The sequence below is a fragment of the Lithohypha guttulata genome (genome assembly GCF_036872675.1).
Source record: "Lithohypha guttulata strain CCFEE 5908 chromosome Unknown scaffold_7, whole genome shotgun sequence".
Lineage (NCBI taxonomy): Eukaryota > Fungi > Ascomycota > Eurotiomycetes > Chaetothyriales > Trichomeriaceae > Lithohypha > Lithohypha guttulata.
This window is the reverse complement of record NW_027042756.1, coordinates 188879-207330: the sequence shown is the minus strand read 5'-3', so window position 1 is coordinate 207330 and position 18452 is coordinate 188879. Positions and strand designations below refer to the sequence as shown.

General features: G+C 49.0%; 7 protein-coding genes across 7 annotated transcripts; 2 read left to right on the top strand and 5 right to left on the bottom strand.

Moving 5' to 3' along the window:
* Positions 1-120: 120 nt before the first annotated feature.
* LTR64_007917 (uncharacterized protein) lies at positions 121-1931 on the bottom strand (the record flags this gene model as incomplete). Its single annotated transcript, XM_064902233.1, has 3 exons — positions 121-1198; positions 1278-1499; positions 1573-1931. The coding sequence occupies 3 exons, from the start codon at positions 1929-1931 to the stop codon at positions 121-123; spliced, it is 1659 nt and encodes a 552-aa protein (XP_064751207.1).
* Positions 1932-4204: 2273 nt separating this feature from the next.
* Positions 4205-5176, bottom strand: LTR64_007916 (uncharacterized protein; the record flags this gene model as incomplete). The annotated part of the gene is made up of 1 exon (XM_064902232.1): positions 4205-5176. The coding sequence occupies one exon, from the start codon at positions 5174-5176 to the stop codon at positions 4205-4207; it is 972 nt and encodes a 323-aa protein (XP_064751206.1).
* A 2432-nt stretch (positions 5177-7608) lies between these two features.
* On the bottom strand, positions 7609-8100 carry LTR64_007915 (uncharacterized protein; the record flags this gene model as incomplete). The annotated part of the gene is made up of 1 exon (XM_064902231.1): positions 7609-8100. One exon carries the CDS (start codon positions 8098-8100, stop codon positions 7609-7611), a length of 492 nt encoding a protein of 163 aa, XP_064751205.1.
* A 471-nt stretch (positions 8101-8571) lies between these two features.
* On the top strand, positions 8572-10461 carry LTR64_007914 (uncharacterized protein; the record flags this gene model as incomplete). Its single annotated transcript, XM_064902230.1, has 1 exon — positions 8572-10461. The coding sequence occupies one exon, from the start codon at positions 8572-8574 to the stop codon at positions 10459-10461; it is 1890 nt and encodes a 629-aa protein (XP_064751204.1).
* A 214-nt stretch (positions 10462-10675) lies between these two features.
* On the bottom strand, positions 10676-12001 carry LTR64_007913 (uncharacterized protein; the record flags this gene model as incomplete). The annotated part of the gene is made up of 1 exon (XM_064902229.1): positions 10676-12001. The coding sequence occupies one exon, from the start codon at positions 11999-12001 to the stop codon at positions 10676-10678; it is 1326 nt and encodes a 441-aa protein (XP_064751203.1).
* Positions 12002-13200: 1199 nt separating this feature from the next.
* On the bottom strand, positions 13201-14400 carry LTR64_007912 (uncharacterized protein; the record flags this gene model as incomplete). Its single annotated transcript, XM_064902228.1, has 1 exon — positions 13201-14400. The coding sequence occupies one exon, from the start codon at positions 14398-14400 to the stop codon at positions 13201-13203; it is 1200 nt and encodes a 399-aa protein (XP_064751202.1).
* Positions 14401-15650: 1250 nt separating this feature from the next.
* Positions 15651-17873, top strand: LTR64_007911 (uncharacterized protein; the record flags this gene model as incomplete). Its single annotated transcript, XM_064902227.1, has 2 exons — positions 15651-16022; positions 16071-17873. 2 exons carry the CDS (start codon positions 15651-15653, stop codon positions 17871-17873), a joined length of 2175 nt encoding a protein of 724 aa, XP_064751201.1.
* Between the last annotated feature and the right edge of the window lie 579 nt (positions 17874-18452).

Below are 18452 nucleotides of genomic sequence, written 5' to 3'. Positions count from 1 at the left end.
ACGATTATTGTGGAAACGGACCTGATTCGGCCAGTACTTAGAATGTCTGCTATTGAAGTGAGGGCTATATATCAAGTAATGACTCTTCTTCTCCTCCCTCAAGTCTATATACTCTAAGTTTCACATCTCATGCACACTGCTTTTCGCCGTCAACCCTCTCAGCCTCTTCCCAAAGATGTAGAACACCAGTCCAAACGAGCACCACAGAAAGATCAAACACATATTCAACATAATTGGCGGCACAAATCCTGCCTCCTCAACCCACGGCGTAATGAATTTACTGAACCCATACCCCCAGACATTCTTGTTAACAGTAATGGTCACCATGATACTCCCCGCAACTGGCTTGTAGCTATCAACCGCGTACGTCGTAGCAATGGCCGGAATTGCAGCAACCTGAATACCCGCACAGGTATACCCAATCAACACAATGATTTCCCACCGCCACTTATACTGGCATCCAAATGCGACGACAAAGTTCCCCAACAACATAATGAGAACATACGGCAATAACGTCGGCAATCTCATCTCCGGCTCCCTTACGCCTCGATTTCGCTTCGTCAGCCGTGCAGCGAACCAATCGCTCAACCACCCATTACTGAACAACCCGATGATCGCACCGACCAAGATGGCAAAATTGAAGAATCCGATTGTCTGTGCGGAGTAGTTGTATGGTGGGGCGGAGAAGGCTTGGGATTGTGTAAGGTTTATGGTGAGGAAGGAGGATGCGGACCAGGAGACGACGAAGGCGGCGAATTCAATGATGGGGTAGATGTGCAGTTTGATAGGGATCCAGAGGTCGAGGATGATGGCGCGCAGGGGGTGGGAGTTTGGTTGGAAGAGTTTGAATTGTTGTTTGGAGGGGGTGCCGTGGTGGAGATGCGGATCGCGTTGGGCTGTTGGGGTTTGGGTGAGGGTGTTGTTGGGGGTCTGTTTCTCTCCGTCGCGTTGTTCGATGGTTGTGGCGGTTGCTTTGTCGTCGAGTGCGATTGGATTGCCGGCATCGATCGATTGTCTGAGTAGTTCTCGAGGGTGCTGACGGTGCCATTTCGTTTCTGGGAAGAGGAAGATGAGAAGGATGAGGACAATGCCTAGGAGGCCGACGTTGAGCCACCAAAAACTGCGCCAGCCAACGTGTTCCGTCATTGGACCTGCGACGATGGGTCCGACCATGAGAGAGCCGAAGTAGAAGGTGAAGCTGCGAGGCAGTGTGTTAGCGGGATGTCCTTGAACAAGGCCACGTCTTCTACGTTGTGATGTCGAAGGCAGTGACTTACTACAACGTATTCCAGGCTCCTCGCTCATGCAAAAACGTCACATCTGCGGTGATCTGAGGTTGAGCTGTTTCTGCTGGTCCGGCTCCGAACCCATTTAAGACACATGCTCCCATGTAGCTTCCATAAGTCTTCGCTTCGGCTCTCCAGATATTGCTCACAAGACATACAAGCGTCGAGAAGATCAGCACTGGTCGTCTGCCGAAAGCTGTCTGAATTGGTACCCTGTCGTAAGTATCGTTAGCTTTGTTCTCTCGCATTTTATGCTTTCCTTCTCACAGAGGTATTTCCCACTTACCAGAAAAAGTTGCTAAACCCCAAAACCAAGATACACACACCCGTGAATTGCACCACTTCCGCCAAACTCGCATCATACGCCTCCATGAGCTGCGGAAACATGGGCGCTAATGCCAAAGGTCCAAATCCTTGTGCGAAGCTCACAGCCGTGGCCAGACCCATTGCACTGGCTTTCCAGAAGGGTGACCAGTTGAGTGGGTCGTGAGGGTCGGCAGAAGGCTGCGGGACGAGGACACGCGAATGATCTGAGATGAAGTGAACGGATCCGACATCTGACATGATTTCAGTGCCGGGGTAGATGCGCGTGTGTAGCTCATCTTCTAGTTGGTGAAGAGTGTTCTCATCGGTGTTCATCTCCATCTTGTCGGCGATGAGGTGGAAAAGGATCAGGGCAACGAGCAAAAAATCAGAAGACAGAGAGGCCAAAGACTGGTTGGTTAGCTGACGGACTGAGCTAAGATGAGAATATGTATGGCTACGAGCAAGCTGTCGAGGCCATGGCTGGTAGTCTGTCGGTACTTCCTCCGCTTGTACTTACGAGTTATCCCCAACTCTCGACATGTTGCAAGGATCGGATAAGTACCCTGTCAGATCTTGGACCTTTCGATAGGTCTTTCGATACGAGCATGAACGTCAGGTAAACCAAAATCGGTCATCTCTATCCTCGGCTCTTTCTGATCTATAGGAATTGTGTACCATCGCTAATGCAGATTGGAAGCCGTACGCATGTCGACTTTGACACTGTCTGACTCTTTCAAGCTGACATGAGTAGATGCAGGAATGAATCAAGCCTCGAAAGGATAAATAGCCACGTGTTTGGCATCTGAATCGTCCATATGGGTCGGGGTTGTTGTCGAGTCCCCAGAGTTCTCCAGGTTTGATTAGCTTGGCACGGGGACTCCACCAGTCACCGGCACTTTGACGGTGTGTGCCGTACTTGTAACTCGCGGAACTTCTGCGCTTGATCAACTGCATCCAGGCAAGCGTCAGGTACCAGCATTGTCAACATGCCTCGATGCTCCTGATCGTTGTTCATCTCGGCTAGCAACCATCGGCAGTTGGTTTTGGCACGACTGCTGCGACATGGGTTTGCCAAACTTCCGTCTTTCACGGCTTTAACTTGAGACGAAACAGAGAGTGCTGATTGACTTCGAGCCACGTATGTACTAATACGTTTTACACAAGAGGACCCACGAGCAAGTTAGACTAACAGTCTGCAAGATGGACTAGTGTTGTGTAAGCAGCAAGCTCTCTAATAGCTCCGTTGCTTACCTGGCACAAACAGTAAGCTGTTCTATTCATTACACAGAAGATGTCTTCGCACAAGGTTAGTCCAGTTCACCTACTACAATGAAAGAGTGGTAGAAAGAAGAAGAATTGCAATCACTTTGTGCTGTTGGTGAATAGCGAAAGCTCGTCGTGTATCTCAAGTACGTTGACTGAAGAGCTAACCATAGCCTGCCATTATCTTCCATACGTAGAGAGCCCAAGTGCTTACGAGCTCCTGCTGCTGCTGCTCCAGCTCTTTTGTTGAGGCTGCTTTGCCCATCCGCTCAGCTCGGTCCGATCGGTGATTTTGTTTGTTGAGCAGCACAAGCTATATATTCCATTGGCCCCACAAGTCAAACATCAGGATGAGCCGTGATTGAGACGTCGTTTCAGCTCCGAATCCTCCGCTGTTTACCTCAGCTCACTTCCTTCCATTACTCGCGCTCTATGCGCTTCGAAGTATGCTAGCCGGCACATACACAACGCCCTCATTTCTTGGGGTCAGGCTTTGGCTGTTTGTCCTTGCTGTCGTACCAGTTCTTGTCAGTGGGGGGTTTGTCCTTCGGCGGTATCCACCAGACTGGCTTTTCGGAAGGAGGCTTCAGTTTCTTGTTCGAGTCTTGACCTCCCTGATTTGAGCTGGACATCTTGACGTTGAGTCAAACTGGAGTCTGCGAAGTCGATATATGGATATTTTAGTCAAGAAGTATGAATTGAACTAAATGTATTGACTTTCGATATCGAATTGTGTGAGTTAGATTTGCTTGGTGCAGAAGATGGAATGGCTAGGTGGAGGAACTGCTGGCAGAGAATTTATAGTGGAACTGGCGTTGGAGGGTACGCAGGTGAGTAACAATGGTACCAACGGTAATGAGTTAGAACGTGAGTCTTCGCAGCGCCATGCATGGTCATGCAAAGGACGCGTTGGGTTGTCGACGCTGCTGAGTACGGCGTTGCTATCGTTCTGACAGCGTTGAGCCTGTATTCCGTGCGCAAGGTACGACTATATGAACGTATGCCGTCTCCTCTGCAGTCAGAACGATGGGCCCTACGCCACATAAAACGCAGTACACAACACATATTGGTGACTCGAACGCATCGTTGATGTTGTCCAGCACGTTGTGCTGACCGTTTGGTCACATCTCTTCACTTACTTCGCTGTCCTCTTCTGCCACGCCAAGCTGGAAGGCTGACGTTTGACAGACTGTTGGTGACAATCGTCTCGAATCCGGCTGCCAATCCATCTCCCCCTTATCTGGCTCTTGATCCAAAATGTGATATTCGCTTCTCAAGTTCAATGTGGCCATGTTTCTTGGAAGATGAGCCTCAAACCCTGAAGACGGTGAGTCTGTAATAGGCGGTCTCTAACCTTCCTCGTCAGAACTATCATCCTCTGGAAAGTCAAGATTAACCATCTTCCTGGGTGGTGCTGGTTCTCTTGGTCTTTGTGCCTGACGCTGATCTCCTCGTCCTTCCGGCTCTACCACCGACTCAACCTCCAGAGCAGGCTCGGGCTTCTTCCGTAGCTCTGACTCTCGCACCAGTCTTTCGACTTCCGCTTCTACTGCGGGCTCGCCATCTTGTTCTAGCATCTCTTGCAACCTTCCTAGTCTACCTTTACGTATTTCGTACAATGGATATGGCATGGTTGAGTAATATTTGTAGTTCGTTGCCTCTATCTGCGCGTTCCGAATTTGTGTTCGTGCCTCCTGAGTTGGCTCGGTGTGGGATGTGCCTGGTCTCGGTGAGGCGGTTGTGATTCCATTAGTGGCCGGAGCTGTAGCAGCATGATTAATTCCATTGACAACAGGCATAGTCTGTTTATGAAGCCGCTCCTTCTCTCTCTCCTCTTCTCTTTGCTGACGTGCTTCTGCTTCTAAACGTTGGCTCTCTCTCTGTGCTTCCAAGAAGACTGTAGCATTCGTTCGTCCTATGCGGCTTGAGAAAGCAAGAAGCTGCTTATAGTCAACAGGGTTCAAGTTACGGGTCTGTACTTCGTCTTCTGAATCGCTTAGATCCGTAATCCGTGGGTCGATCGAATGCAATTCTTTCCTAAATCGCACGCATTCGAAGATAGTGTCCTTAATCTTGGTCTGAAGAGCTTCCTTCTCTGCGCGCATATGTAGGATTGTCTGGTGATTCTGCTGGTGTCGCACAAGTAGAAGTAGGGCTGCATCAAGGTCATCATCAGCTGTCACAATCTCTGTAGCAGCCTTTGGAGCAGCCGAGAAAGTATTAGTGGTGGTGAGTGATTGAATTAGTGTGTTCAGTGAAGCTTCAAAAGTATTAAGGGGATGTATCAAGCGCTCCTGCATGGTCGGTGGTTTCGTAGACATCTTTGCGACCTTAGCATCTAGCACGAGCAGTATGGATTTGACGAAGTTAACCTCAGCCCGAACGTATTGCAGTGTAGAAGAGCCGCACGGCTCATGTAGCATTTTCGGCTCGACTCGTCTCCCCACGAACGCGTCGCGTGTAGTGGATCCCGGCACATGGCCTCATCAAATGATCGACCTGACCTTGCTCTCTTCTTTCTTTCTTTTTTCACTTTCAAAATAGTCGTTGCGACTTGGAGGCACTGGCCTGCCATACACTACACTACATGACTGTCACTCTCGAGCACGTTGATCACCTAGAAGATTTGTCCAACACTATAATGGAATCCTTCTGATTAAACTGGATACGAACCAATACATCTAACCATGTACTTGAAGCCTGTCACTGTTAGCATATCGTCGCGTAAGTAGTTGAAACAACAAGCTCACATTTCATGTCCACCAAATTCCAGCCATTTGGGGTCGTGGCAAGAGGGCGATTTTCCCTTGAGTATTATCCTGTACACTCGATCTCGCTCATGGTATGTTTCCCGAATGTGGAGATTTACCTACAGCTGCCCGACTGTACACCGTCGTGCTGTGCTAGTTTGGCTTCAAACAAATCCACTGATAGCTTCACAGTCGACTCAGCGACAACAGTGTGGTGTAAACACCGCCTATGCATCTCTACGATGGGCCTCTGGCATTGATCGTTTGTATACCAAAGCCAGCGACATCCGGAGTCTAGCATGTTGCTTCTTCAAACTCCGATCAAATACATAACTCATGGGAGTGAACTACTTTGGTCCCGACGCTGTCTATTCCACTCAGCTCTTGTTAGGTTAGATTCCAAACACCAGGGTCGACAAGGTCAAAGGCTCCAACGATAACGAACCACTAGTTGTGCACTGCAGAAGAGCCTGAGGCTAGCACAGAGACGATCTAAGTGAATATTCGACAGATGGCAACTGAAGTCCGCGGCATACTGTGAGCACAGGAGGGCGAAGAGCCTACCCGCTCGCTGAGAAAGGTGAGGATTCTGCCTCACTTCTGTAAGGCCAAATTAACATAGGACCACCTCCTCCTGCCAAGTTGTCAGACGAAGAGTGCAGACCCTTCTCTAATTAATGTCCAAGATGCTTCGGTACGAACCAAAGGACAGAGTCACAATTGAGGAAGTCTTACAGCACCTATGGTTGCGCAAGCATCATGACGATCTTGAAGCAGAAAATCCCTGAATCTTGCGATTCCACTGGGGACACGAGACACGAAAGCTGGCCGTTGGACTCGCAGAAGAGGATGATCATACAAGTGAGTCCAGAGGCCAAGAGAAAGTAGCGAAGCATACTTGCACGTGGAGGCTGACCTTGTGTATGCACAAGTCGACCTTGATATGAGCAACGACGCGTTACACAGCAGATCTTGTGGTCTTCTAGCCTCTGCACTATCGATCGTATGCCCCTGAGATGCTAAGCCAACTCATCTACTCGCAACGCCTCATCACGTGCCAAGGATCAATGACGGTGTGCACGCAACTCGAGTGTTGGTTTGTACCCTGTGTTGTGTTGTTGCCGCCGAATTTCCATGGAGATTTGACATCCCATGAATCACTGATACAGTAAGGCGTGAACACCTCGGGTTAAGCTCTGGGTTATGGCTGCATGGACTCAATGATCCGAATAATTAAAGACAAACATGCCAAGCTGAAAGCAAACATTTTAGCCAGTATGGCAGACACGAAGGTGGTTCTGACTTCACCTCACTCGACCACCTAATTACAGGGTTGCGCTGAACATGTACCGCGAATCTTGCTGCTGCTTGTTCGAACCCAATGAAAGGTGTGTCGCAGCAGGTTTGCATCATTTTCATTTCAAAGTATCTCGTTTTCCTGTTTGGTTTCTGCTTGCTTCTCACTCTTACTGGCGTCGCGTCTAGTCCATACAGAATCTATTTACGCAGAATCCACTCATTCAGCATTGTTACGAGGAAGTACGATTCTGGATTAAAAAAGATACTGTATTAATACCGCATTGTTTCCAAGCAGGGATCTCTGGTTATTCCATGCGGAAAAATTGGTATGTCAATGGTCTGATACCAAGTTCGACGAGTTTCAGGTCAGCATCAGTATGTCATCAGATGTGCTCACCTTTTTAGCTTGCCTTTTGCTCAAGTCGAAGCTCACCTAGCATTCGGAGACTTCGACTCAAGTCATAGCGCATTGACACAACTACAGCTCTCGTGGAGGCGACAGTCTTGTATACCTTTTTTCTATCGCCTCCGATATTCTGCTGGGCCAAAGGATACTCGCCTAGTCGAGAAGAGACAGAATGGCCAAGGTTGATGAGTGCCGTGGGGCTTGACCCCCTGTCCCCCTCTCGCACTGCTGACTTCTGGCTATGATACTGGCCGATGATTCTGTACTATGGACTTCACGACGAAGTAAAGCCCAACTACTAATAGACCTTCCTTTCTTCGGAGCCGAAGCAGGTTTTGTTGTTGTCTTCCACCCAGGACGAGGCACCGTCCCATTTCTTGGGATTCTTTGGACGAACGTCTGAGTTCTTGATCCAGTCTTCCTTTCCGTTCTTATCTTTGACCTTCTTTACGTAGAGGTGGTAGGTATCCCATCTGTTTGACCTGTTCTTTATCTCGATTGTGAAGTGGGGTCCGTCTGGATCTTGTGGGTAAGTTACTTTTTTCGTTCTGGGATCTGTGACACGTGTTGTATCGTGGATGTCGCTACGCAGTCGAGCGAGGAGGCCCTTCCTAGCAAATGTCATCTCGGCGGCCATTTGTTTGACTCGGTCATCCATTCGGGGTGTGTACCACTCGACCAGAACCTGGGACCACTGCTGTTCCTTTGGCTTCACTTCCTTCGCAGAACCTTGCTTGCCATCCTTGTTGTTTGAAGAGGTGCTGGCGACCTTCGCCCAAGACGACGACATCTTGAGTTAGGATTGACAGAAATGAGTTTGTGTTGAGATTGCAGTTTGGGCAATCTGGGTTTGTGTTGAAGTGGTAGTTGGACTGTGCAATGAGTCCTGCGATTTCAATGTCTCCGTGGTACGGGGGAAATAATGAGACTCGAGCCATATTTGCTAGAAAATAAGTATCATGCGACGCAAGTGTCGAGTGTCAACTCGTATCGCTTACACCCCAACACACGGTACTGTACAAAGAATTTTGTTGTGAAGTTCATCATGTCACCGTTTGTTGGAGTGAATGCAAACAAAGACTGATCACTAATAGTTTCACTTGCAGAACTTACGGCGACTGCACCGCACGTCACTTGTTAACTACCCGAATTTCTCACAACTTATTTGCTTCCTTCACACACGAAACTACTGGTGCATACACAATCTTCGCATAAAGAGAACTTAACGCAGTCCTTCACGTTTACAGTTACAACAGACAAGATGTCGTTCAAGTTTTGCCCTGGAAATGCAGAAAACCTAGAAAAGTACGAGGCAGGTGGCTTCCATCCTGTCCAAATTGGTGATACGTTCGATCACGGCCATTACAAGATTGAGCACAAGCTTGGCTACGGTGGCTTCTCGACTGTGTGGCTCGCTAAAGATACACGACTACATCGATATGTTGCTATCAAGTTCCTGACTGCGGACAGCTCCAAAAACCTGCGAGAAAACGTGGTGCGGGATTTCCTTTTGAGCGACTCGACCCGTGAAAACGATCTCGCAATATCGAAAGTCCTTCAACACTTCCAGCACGAAGGACCTAACGGACTACACACGTGTCTCGTCTTCGATGTGTATGGGCCGAACCTCCATATTCTCAGGGACAACTTGATCAAGTTCCGACCTGACATTGTGCGTAAACTCAATTCTGAAATCGCGACGACTCTTGCAGTGGTACACATGAAAGATATCGCTTTCGGGGACCTCAGTCTGCACAACATATTACTGGGGTTGCAGGACATCTCAGGTTGGTCAGTAGACAAAGTGTACGAAAAACTTGGCGAGCCGCGTGCTCGTGAAGTTGTACCTTGGGAACCATATGACTCAGACGAGGATGAAGACAACGAGAACGACGATAACAACGAGAACGAGGACGACGACAGTGACGGTAATGGTTCGAGCCAGCTTGAGGGCGGTAGTCAAGACCAAGTTGAGGAGAACAATTCTGACCAGCTGAAAGAGGATTTGTACATTCATGCGCCGAGAAACTATTATCTCAATGTCCTTTGGCACAAGACAGACCTCAACCTCATGAAGCCAGAGGTTGTTCTGACGGATCTTAACGAAGCCACTTTTGTTGGCAGCTCGATGCCATTGTCCATGGTAGAAGATGAAGGGTGCGGTTTCAACCAGGAGTACATGTCGCCAGAGTTGGCTTTCGGAGTGGCCAACAAACACACCAAAGCCAGTGATATTTGGGCTCTTGGCGTCATCTTCTACGAGATGCGAGCAGCCCGCGCTCTGTTTGAGACTTCTTACAGCGGCATACAACACCAGATGCAGGATCTCCTGGGTGAAGCACCCGCTGAGTGGAGAGCTCGAATTGAAGCGGACACACCGGAAGCAGATCTGATCGTCCCAGCTGAATCCATTGACACAGATGACAGGCTCCAGCAGAAGATCAACAGGATTGGGGACTGGTTACCTTGGATTACCATGACCCCTATAGACCGACGACAGCTATTCATTGCGGCATTCGACGAAGATAACGTTGATGATGAGGGACATATGATAGCCAAGACCATCAACAAACCAGACCCGCCACCTCCAGCAAGACTCTCACCTGAAGAAGCTGCAGATTTCACTGACCTGCTATCGAAAATGCTTGTCTGGGAGCCGGAGGATCGCATTACCATTGAGGAAGTCCTCCAGCATCCGTGGCTCAACAAGTCATATGGTCCCATCGATGAGACAGAACCATGGATTTCGCATTACCATCCTGGTTGGGAACTGCAACCACAAGACGATGTCGACATGACTGGCTATCGTCCATTGAACTACGACTCTGATGTGGAGGAGCCAATAGATCGCACAGAAAACACAGACGACATTGTAAGCAACGATGATGACGAAGCTGACCATAAGGTCGATGCAGACGACTCCGCAGGGTCCACTGACACGGTGAAGGAGCACTTCCACGACACGGTCAGCTGCCACAAATCGGAGACAGAAGGGACTGAGCCTGCAGCTGAACACAAGGAGGCAAAGAAAGTCACCTTTGCACTGGAAGAGCCCGAGGCTCAAGAGAACCAGGCAGACGCAGAGGTAGAGCAAGAGTCGACTACAACGAGCATGTGGGCATGGTTGACGGAGTTGTGGCGATATGTATAGCGGTGAGATACTGCTTGGTGTGCAACAGTGGCGCTAGAATAGACGAAAGATAATTGGCAAGAACAAGCCGAACGAAGATATATTGAGATAGATTATGTCGACTTTGTAAAATTATCGGGAACCAGAATACAAGCTTGAGCAAAAGCAGTAAAGACGAATCTCTTGAATCTTGTGCAATAATAATTTAATCTGCAATGAATGAGTATATGTATACTTACAGCTTCGCCGTATAACTTTCCGAAATGGAATAGCTCTTCGGGTAGCTTTCCAACCTGTCTCTTGTGAAGTCGTCCATGTTTTTAAATCCACCCACTGCCATAGCAATATCGAATTCGGCCAAGAAGCACCTCATGACATGTCTGACACCCTCTTCTCCCATTATACTTAGACCCCAGATCCATAATCTTCCCACCCAGACGAACTTCGCACCAAGACATAGTGCCTTGATCGCGTCACTTGGCGTGCGCACACCAGAGTCGAAAGTCACCACGATCTTTTCGCCAATACCAGCATTGATGATATTCTCCAGAGCATCTAGACTTGCAATTGCACCATCAACCTGTCTTCCAGCATGATTACTGACCACAATTCCATCACAGCCAATATCAACACACTTTTGCGCATCGCCTACTGATTGGATCCCCTTGATTAGAAATGGTGCACCACCTGAGATCTCCTTCCACGTCTTGATGACCCATGGAATCTTCTCCCAACCGAAAGCGCGACCGTGCCAGACATTCTCATCGATCCAGGTCTGCGCTGCTCGTTCAGGGTCTTTTTGCGGGTCGATTTCTTTTTCGGCAAGACGTTTCTGAAAGACTGGATCAGTGAGACCGAGCTCTGCTCCCACGCCACGGTAGAAGGCATAATTTGAGGTTGCAACATCATCGTGGCGCCAGCCGAGTTGCCAGGTATCTGTGGTGAGGATGCATGCTGTGAAGCCCGAGTCGTGGGCACGCTTGAGTAGGGAAATGGTCAATTCGTCATCGTGAGGCAGGTAGAGCTGGAAGAAGCGGATGGACTTATTCTCATCGGCGCCTTCGACGTGGACGGCTTGAGGAATATTCCGGCCTTCGTCATTGGCTGCGGCAACAGCTTCAATGCTGGAGCTGCCGGCTGTCGAGAGGGCGTATGGTAAGTGAAGTTCGCCTGCTACTTTGGCGACTGGAATTTCGCCAGCGTTGTTGTAGATCTTGTTGATACCGACAGGGGAGAAACCAATTGGCGCAGCACATTTGTGGCCGAATAGAGTCGTTGTTGTGTCGCGCTTGTTAGTGTCGACTAGCATATGTGGGATGATGCGATGTCGGTAGAAAGCCTGTCTATTTGCCCCGTGAGTCCAGCCAAAGCCAGCGTTGCTTTCTGCATAGAGACGGCCGTTTCGAGATAGGCACTCTCGAGCGAGTTTCTCGAGGAGATCAGGTCTGGTGTTGAAGGAGGGCGTTCTGCCTTCATTGAGCATCCAGAATGATTCTCGCTGTCGATCTTGCCATGATGGAGTGCTGCGAGGGTACAGTTTGGGTATGCGTGGGTCAGACATGATGCTGTCGAGTTGGAATAGCTAAATTAGAGGAACAAGCACGCCTACCTGTGGCTACAACCAGGAGAAGGTTTAACAGCATTGTGGGATAATCTACAGAACGTATTTTGTACATCGAGGACTTGATTGTGTCCACTCACTGACCTCGTGTCAAGACTTCCCTTATATCCGGAGCCTGACCTCATCGTCGGTTGCTGCCTATGATGAAATCACCTTGACGTGTCTCGCAGGAGGAAACTCTGACGTTTCTGAGTGTAAAGCTTGGTGAGCTTATTTTAGGAGAACTGGAAGCTGCGGAGCAGGCGTTCCTGCCTAATTAGCGTAGCATTTTGCGACATCGGCACCATCATTCCTCACTGCTGCTTCGTTTTGACAAGACTCATGACAAATACGTTTACCGGTCCATCCTATAGCACAGGCCACCTATACAGACCGGAGTTTTTCGAATGCATGAGTCTGGACTTCTGGAACACTTGCCCCCAATGAGAGAGTATTGCACCACAGCATGCCACAGGCTATGGTCTCGATTGGCCCGCGAGAGAGCTTTACAAGCGTAGTCGTGAACAAACGATTTCTTCTTCGTACTGGTTGCCAGGCTGACATATCCTACCGCATGACAGATATATGTACGAGCGCGCTCTAACGAACGTCGATGTCCCTCGTACTTCTGTGTCCTCTAACATTTATGCGTTCGCTACGTCACAACCGAATCACATCACAAAACCTACTATCCGCCCACGCGCGACCTGAGTGCCAATGTTCGTGCCTCAACGATTCTTTATGTCTGACGAGAGTTTTTCACATGTCTGCCTGAAGGAACCATCGAGAAGAGAAAAATTTCAGGTCTTTGGAGTGCAGCTGTTCGGCGTCAGGAATTTCTACCATTGAAGAGAAGGCTTGGAGAGACACTATTATACATCAAAGGTGACGATGTGAGGAAACGAGGATGTGCTTCTCTAAGGCTGATCGACAGCTGAGAGCACACGATACAAGGTCAAGAAAACAGAGAAACAGATCATATACCTAAAAATTCCATAGGTTAACGAAGTAAAGGACAGGTCAACAGACATTTCGATATTGAAGTTTCTTGCTCTTTCCAATTGATCACTCGAGAGCTTGCTCATGCCACTGATGTGACGACAATCTTGCGCTTCAGCCAATATCATTTGTAGCTTGATCACAGCCACATTCAATGTTCATCATCGTCCTCCGTCATACCTTTCGACGATACTCTTTAACTTCTCGAGATCAATAGCCTCGACTCGAGCCCCATTAGGTCCTTCCATCGTCTCAGCCATACATAGCGCGTTCAGTATGGACTCTTCAACTGCCTCGGCCGCCGCCTCGAATAGTCCGTTGATCGTCGTGTCCTGCACGACATCCACACCCAGCTCCACGTTCGCGGTGAACTGAGCCTGAAGGGGAGTCATGCCATCACGTATCGGAGGTTCTCGTGGGACCTCTGCCGCTGTCGAAAATGCAAGAAAGATGTCGCCGGAGGAATTGCTGCCGAAACCTCCTGTCCTTGCTATGCCAACGGTTGCACGCTTGATCAGACGCTGAAGCTGAGTCGGGTGAAGAGGTGCATTGGTCGCTAGTATGACGATGATAGAGCCGTCTTTCTTTCGTTCTGGCACGTTTCCTGCATTCTTGTGTTCGTCTTTCTCTTTTTTTAAAATCCTCCCGACTGGTGCAGGCCCAAATCGTAAATTCCGTGGTTTGCCGAAGTTAGATTGTACAAGTGCTCCGATTGTGAATTCCGTTCTATGTCCTCTGATGATGGCATCGACTTTGCGACTCGCGCTTCCAGTACCAGCTTTAAAACCCATTGTTGTCATGCCTGTGCCGCCTCCAGTATTTCCCTCCTTGACCTTCTCAGCACTCGCCTGCTCGATACCCTCAACTACCATGTCTGCCGTGACAGGCATAGCTCCGATATCATTCAGATAGCCATCATAGGTCTCGCCAACAACAGGCAAGAGAAACCAATCCACTAATCCTGTGACTTTGTCTCCATACTCCCGCACAGCATAGCGGTAGATGCCATCGTAGCATGCACCTACACCGAAGCTATTCGTCAGCACGATCGGGCTATTCAGTAGTCCAGTTTCATTGATCCAGTGAGACCCAGTCAGTTCGCCGCTACCATTGAAGCTGAATACGGCTGAGTAGCAGCCTTTTTCAAACCAGTCACGACGAGGCAGGATAGTGGTGACACCTGTGTTGATGACGCTCACAGGGCGAGCGGGGTCATGGCCAGCTGGACGATGAATAGATTGGGTGTGGACAAGGACGCCAGGTACGTCTGTAAGAGAATTCAGTGGGCCAGTGGCATGGAAGCCAAGAAAGAGGTCTGGGAGGACTTCACGTACACGGAGGCGTGGGCTGCTGGGTGTCATCTCTGGGTCAGATGTGAGCGAGTTGTCGTGAAAATGTGAATATCATAGTGGTCATGATCTTTGCAGACGCACACATGCGATTCTATTTCTGAGCACAACCGTCATGCTTCGTTGCACTTGTCAGCACGGTGTTACCTTGTATTGTCTCTGTAGCAGAAATTCCGGCGAGCCATCTCATGCTCTCGATACGACGATCGTAAGCATGACTTGATGCCGGTACCTACTAGTACACTGGCAATGCGAAGTAATGAGGAGAGAGCATGGCCGGGCTATTTTGTGCGACAACGAATTCGCAAAGGTTCCGGTGGGTCAGCGCCGGTAGATGACTGCTGGGAAAAAGTTTCTAGGCGGTAGCTGTAGGCGTCGTGAGCCCGGATAGGATTTTTCTCCCTCGATCGAGACGGTTCAGCGAGATTGCTTCCCTTCTGCCAAGATCACGCGTATGAGTCGCGAAGTCACATTTTTTGAGGACACTCGGAAACGCGTCATTGCTTGCTTGTGTTTGTCCACATCACTTCACGCATCTTCTATCACTCGCTTGACTTCATTGTGCCAGTGGACCATAACATTGAGTACCAGTGACGCGCCTGCAAACAATTGTACAAGGTCCTCAAAAGTCTTCAAGCCACAAGATGACTAGGCTAAAGATGCTGCTTGCTCTCGAGAGCAGCAGTTGCGATCTGACCTCGTCAACAATTGTTCGCTTGCGATCTGAATCAAACATTTCATATCCTGAATAAAGCTCTGTTGTCCAAATTGCAGAATCCGTGCACAAAGGAGTTCATTTTTTGCTGTGTCTTAGAATTGCCGCGGTTTTCAAAATGCTTCTCAATCCTTCGCATGAGATCACTAATTGCGGCTTGCCACAGCATATTCGGGAGCGCTATGTGCGCTATAAGCAAGGTCAGCTTTTATTATGTACGAGTTTACAGTAAAGCGTGGTGCTGATTGGAAATTGTAGGAAGCAGAGCCATTGTGGCATGGATGATCAGATATGGCCCTGACCACTTGAAAGGCAAGAGGACGCTACCGATAAAGCAATTGGTGGCTCTGGGCAAGATGTTGTGCGATAAGGTGCAAGACATAGGATGTCTGCCAGCCGATGTCGACTACTTCTTCAGAGACGTAATTAGGGAGAGAACATACTTGAGTCGATACTATCGCGTGCACCGTGATCAATGTGAAAAGGACGACCTTGACACTGTGAATCATGAGCATTTCACCGAAAGGTCTGCGGACTATCTGAATATATGGAGTGCGCTGACAAGGGCAGTTTGAAGCAGATTCACCAGATTTTACTAACAGCTGAGAGGACATCAGTCAAAGCAGCGCCTCGAAAATCGCAGAGCATCAAGTCCAGCTCCAACTCTTCCACAAGCTCGTCGTCTGACGTTAGAAATGGCTTCTTTCACCTAGGCTTGACTGAGAAGCCATCCTTCCACGTCGTGGATGATTCCGACGATGAGGTTTTGAGTAACAACGACACAGACGATACTTCTGAGTGCTCACACTCGCCAGTCGTCAACCGCGCTTGTGCTTGCGAGGTCGAGGACAACGATACTGACTTCCTGGATACTGAGGGCAAAGTCGGGTCTGCCTTCGAGGCTGTTATGTTTCTTGACGTAAGTCGCGCATCAGTACGCAGTCACGCACTACTGACTTCTTGACAGAGTATTGAACGCATTGCTGCTGCTGTGAGACTATGTTGGACGAAAGCGGGACACGGCGAGATGCTAGTACCTGCTGCGGCTGCGTACACCAATATGTTGGTAGTGCGAGCAGTCAATCATGTCCGCAACTTTCACGAGAATGAACCAGATTTGTCGAGTCCTGCTGCAATCGGCGCACGGATAGCCAATGCTTGCATAGAACACGATCAGATCGCGGTGTCCGAGAATGGAGCGATAGGAGTTCTTGAAGGCCTTGGACACGCCGAGCAGGTACTCACTGATCTGAGACTACTGCCCGACTCGGACCCTACTAAAACCACGAAGCGACCGGATGCATCTCCGCCACTGTCAGAGTACAGAAGACTTCTTCATGGTCTTGCGAGTGGCCTCTGCGATGAAGCTGAGCAGGAACACTGTTCGTCGATCATTCACAGTGGTCTGGTACACTTTAATCCTGTCGTGGCATCTACGGTAGTGAATCTTGCAGGCGCAGAGGTTCTTGAGTCCTACGTTGATCTCTACTTGCTTGCAGCGAGCCATGCCGCATATTCCAGCGCTCTCTCTCAGCCCAGGTTCATAGCTACGCCGAGAATCTGTGCACTCAAGTTGGCTCAAGAAGCAATCACCTCGATTGATGGCTTCCTTGACGACAAGACTATCATACCATGTCAGTGTGTCAAGACTATTGGACATCGGCTGGCGCAGACGAGAAGTGATCTACAAGCATTTGCTAAGTACAAATGCTGGAGCACCCTCATGCAATCTCCACTTGTCGCTGGCAATCATGTGCTCGAAATCCTTGACTCATGCTCGCACTACGGCATGTATCTCTTTCATTTTCGGCAATATACGGCAGGTGTTTTGCACTGCTACCAGGCACTCACGCAACTCCAGCGACTCGAAAAAGTCCCTATCCTGGAAGAGCTATGTGATAGCTTTGTCGATATCCTATATACGACCGGTACTCGGGCTGATTCTGGTTTCATGATGTGCTGGTTGAGATACATCGGCGCGAGGCTGAAATTTCGCAAGGGCAAAAAGTATCAAGATCACAAAGAAACTTGGTGTATGGCTGTTCCTTCTCATACAGCAAAAAAGACCGCTGGCCTCAACATAGGTGGCAAGGACGACGAAGCAAAGGCACAGCCTAAATTCGACTACGGCACTATCGATCGGGTAACGCGCTTCAAGCACGAAGGATGGGTCTTACACGAAAAGGCGACCGAGAAGCTCGACAAAGAGCTTGTGAATGACTGCTGCACAACCAAGGAATCCCCAGCTGGTACTTCTTCGCCTGATCAACCTTCCTCTCCTCCACATAAATCACGACGCTCCAAACACAAACGTAATAAGAGCTGCCAAATCAGCAAAAATGAATCTGAGACAAGCACAACCTGCCACAAGCTCGATCATTTAATCAATGCTTCCTTTGTTGTCGATCGAAGCCAGGAAAGAGATCTACCTCCATCCAGAATCAATTTGCTCTCACTGTTCCACAGCATGGCAAAGGTCGTCGCAGGCATCTCAGACGAGACGCATGTCGAGGACGATAGAGACATCACCAGCTCGGGATCAGACGGTGGTCGTGGAAAGATGTGTATCTGCTTTGTACAAGCCATCCTTCAAGCTGCCGACAGAATTCAAGATGTACGAAAGAAGAAAGGAATTCATGCGGCAGGAGCGACTTTGACCAAGAACGAGAAAGAGTGTGTTGAATGCTACAAAAAGCACCTGATGAATATGCTGGAGCAAGCGAAGGTGCTTGATGGAAGTGGTGGATTGTGGCTGTGGAGTAGCATTTGATTTGGTTGTTGGCTTTGTGTATCATTTGATGTTGTAATCGTGGAAGTAATCCGTGGTGACTTTCTGTGACTTCCTAAGCGAGAGATAGAGTTCCTCGAATGATGACTCAAGACTTATTGATTCCAAGACAAACAAGAGTCCGCTCGTGCCAAGGCTTTTACGCAAGCGGATCTCAGTCGTGTTTCCGGGTCCGATCGATTGGGCTGATCGTTAAGCATTTCCGTGTCCGTGAATACAGTATTCTAGGCTTCTAGTTGTCGTCAATCATCGGTAATATTATTACACACCAACGGCGCCGTCGTTCTCTGTTTGCCTACAGGAACCAAGGTGGATAGCGTACCAAAAGCACGGAATTGCTTGTAGAAGGTGCTGCTTCAGTCAGACACAACTCCACATCCCTCGATACCATTGTGTCGATTGCCGCATGATATTCGGTCCCAACCTAGATTTCGAAGCCTTATCAAACACGGATTGAGTTCATACTACGAGCATACGCGACACCTTCACTCATTGCAACAGAATATCTTATCGCATACCAATCGTCACACAAAAATTCAGCCAGCATTGATATCACCGGGA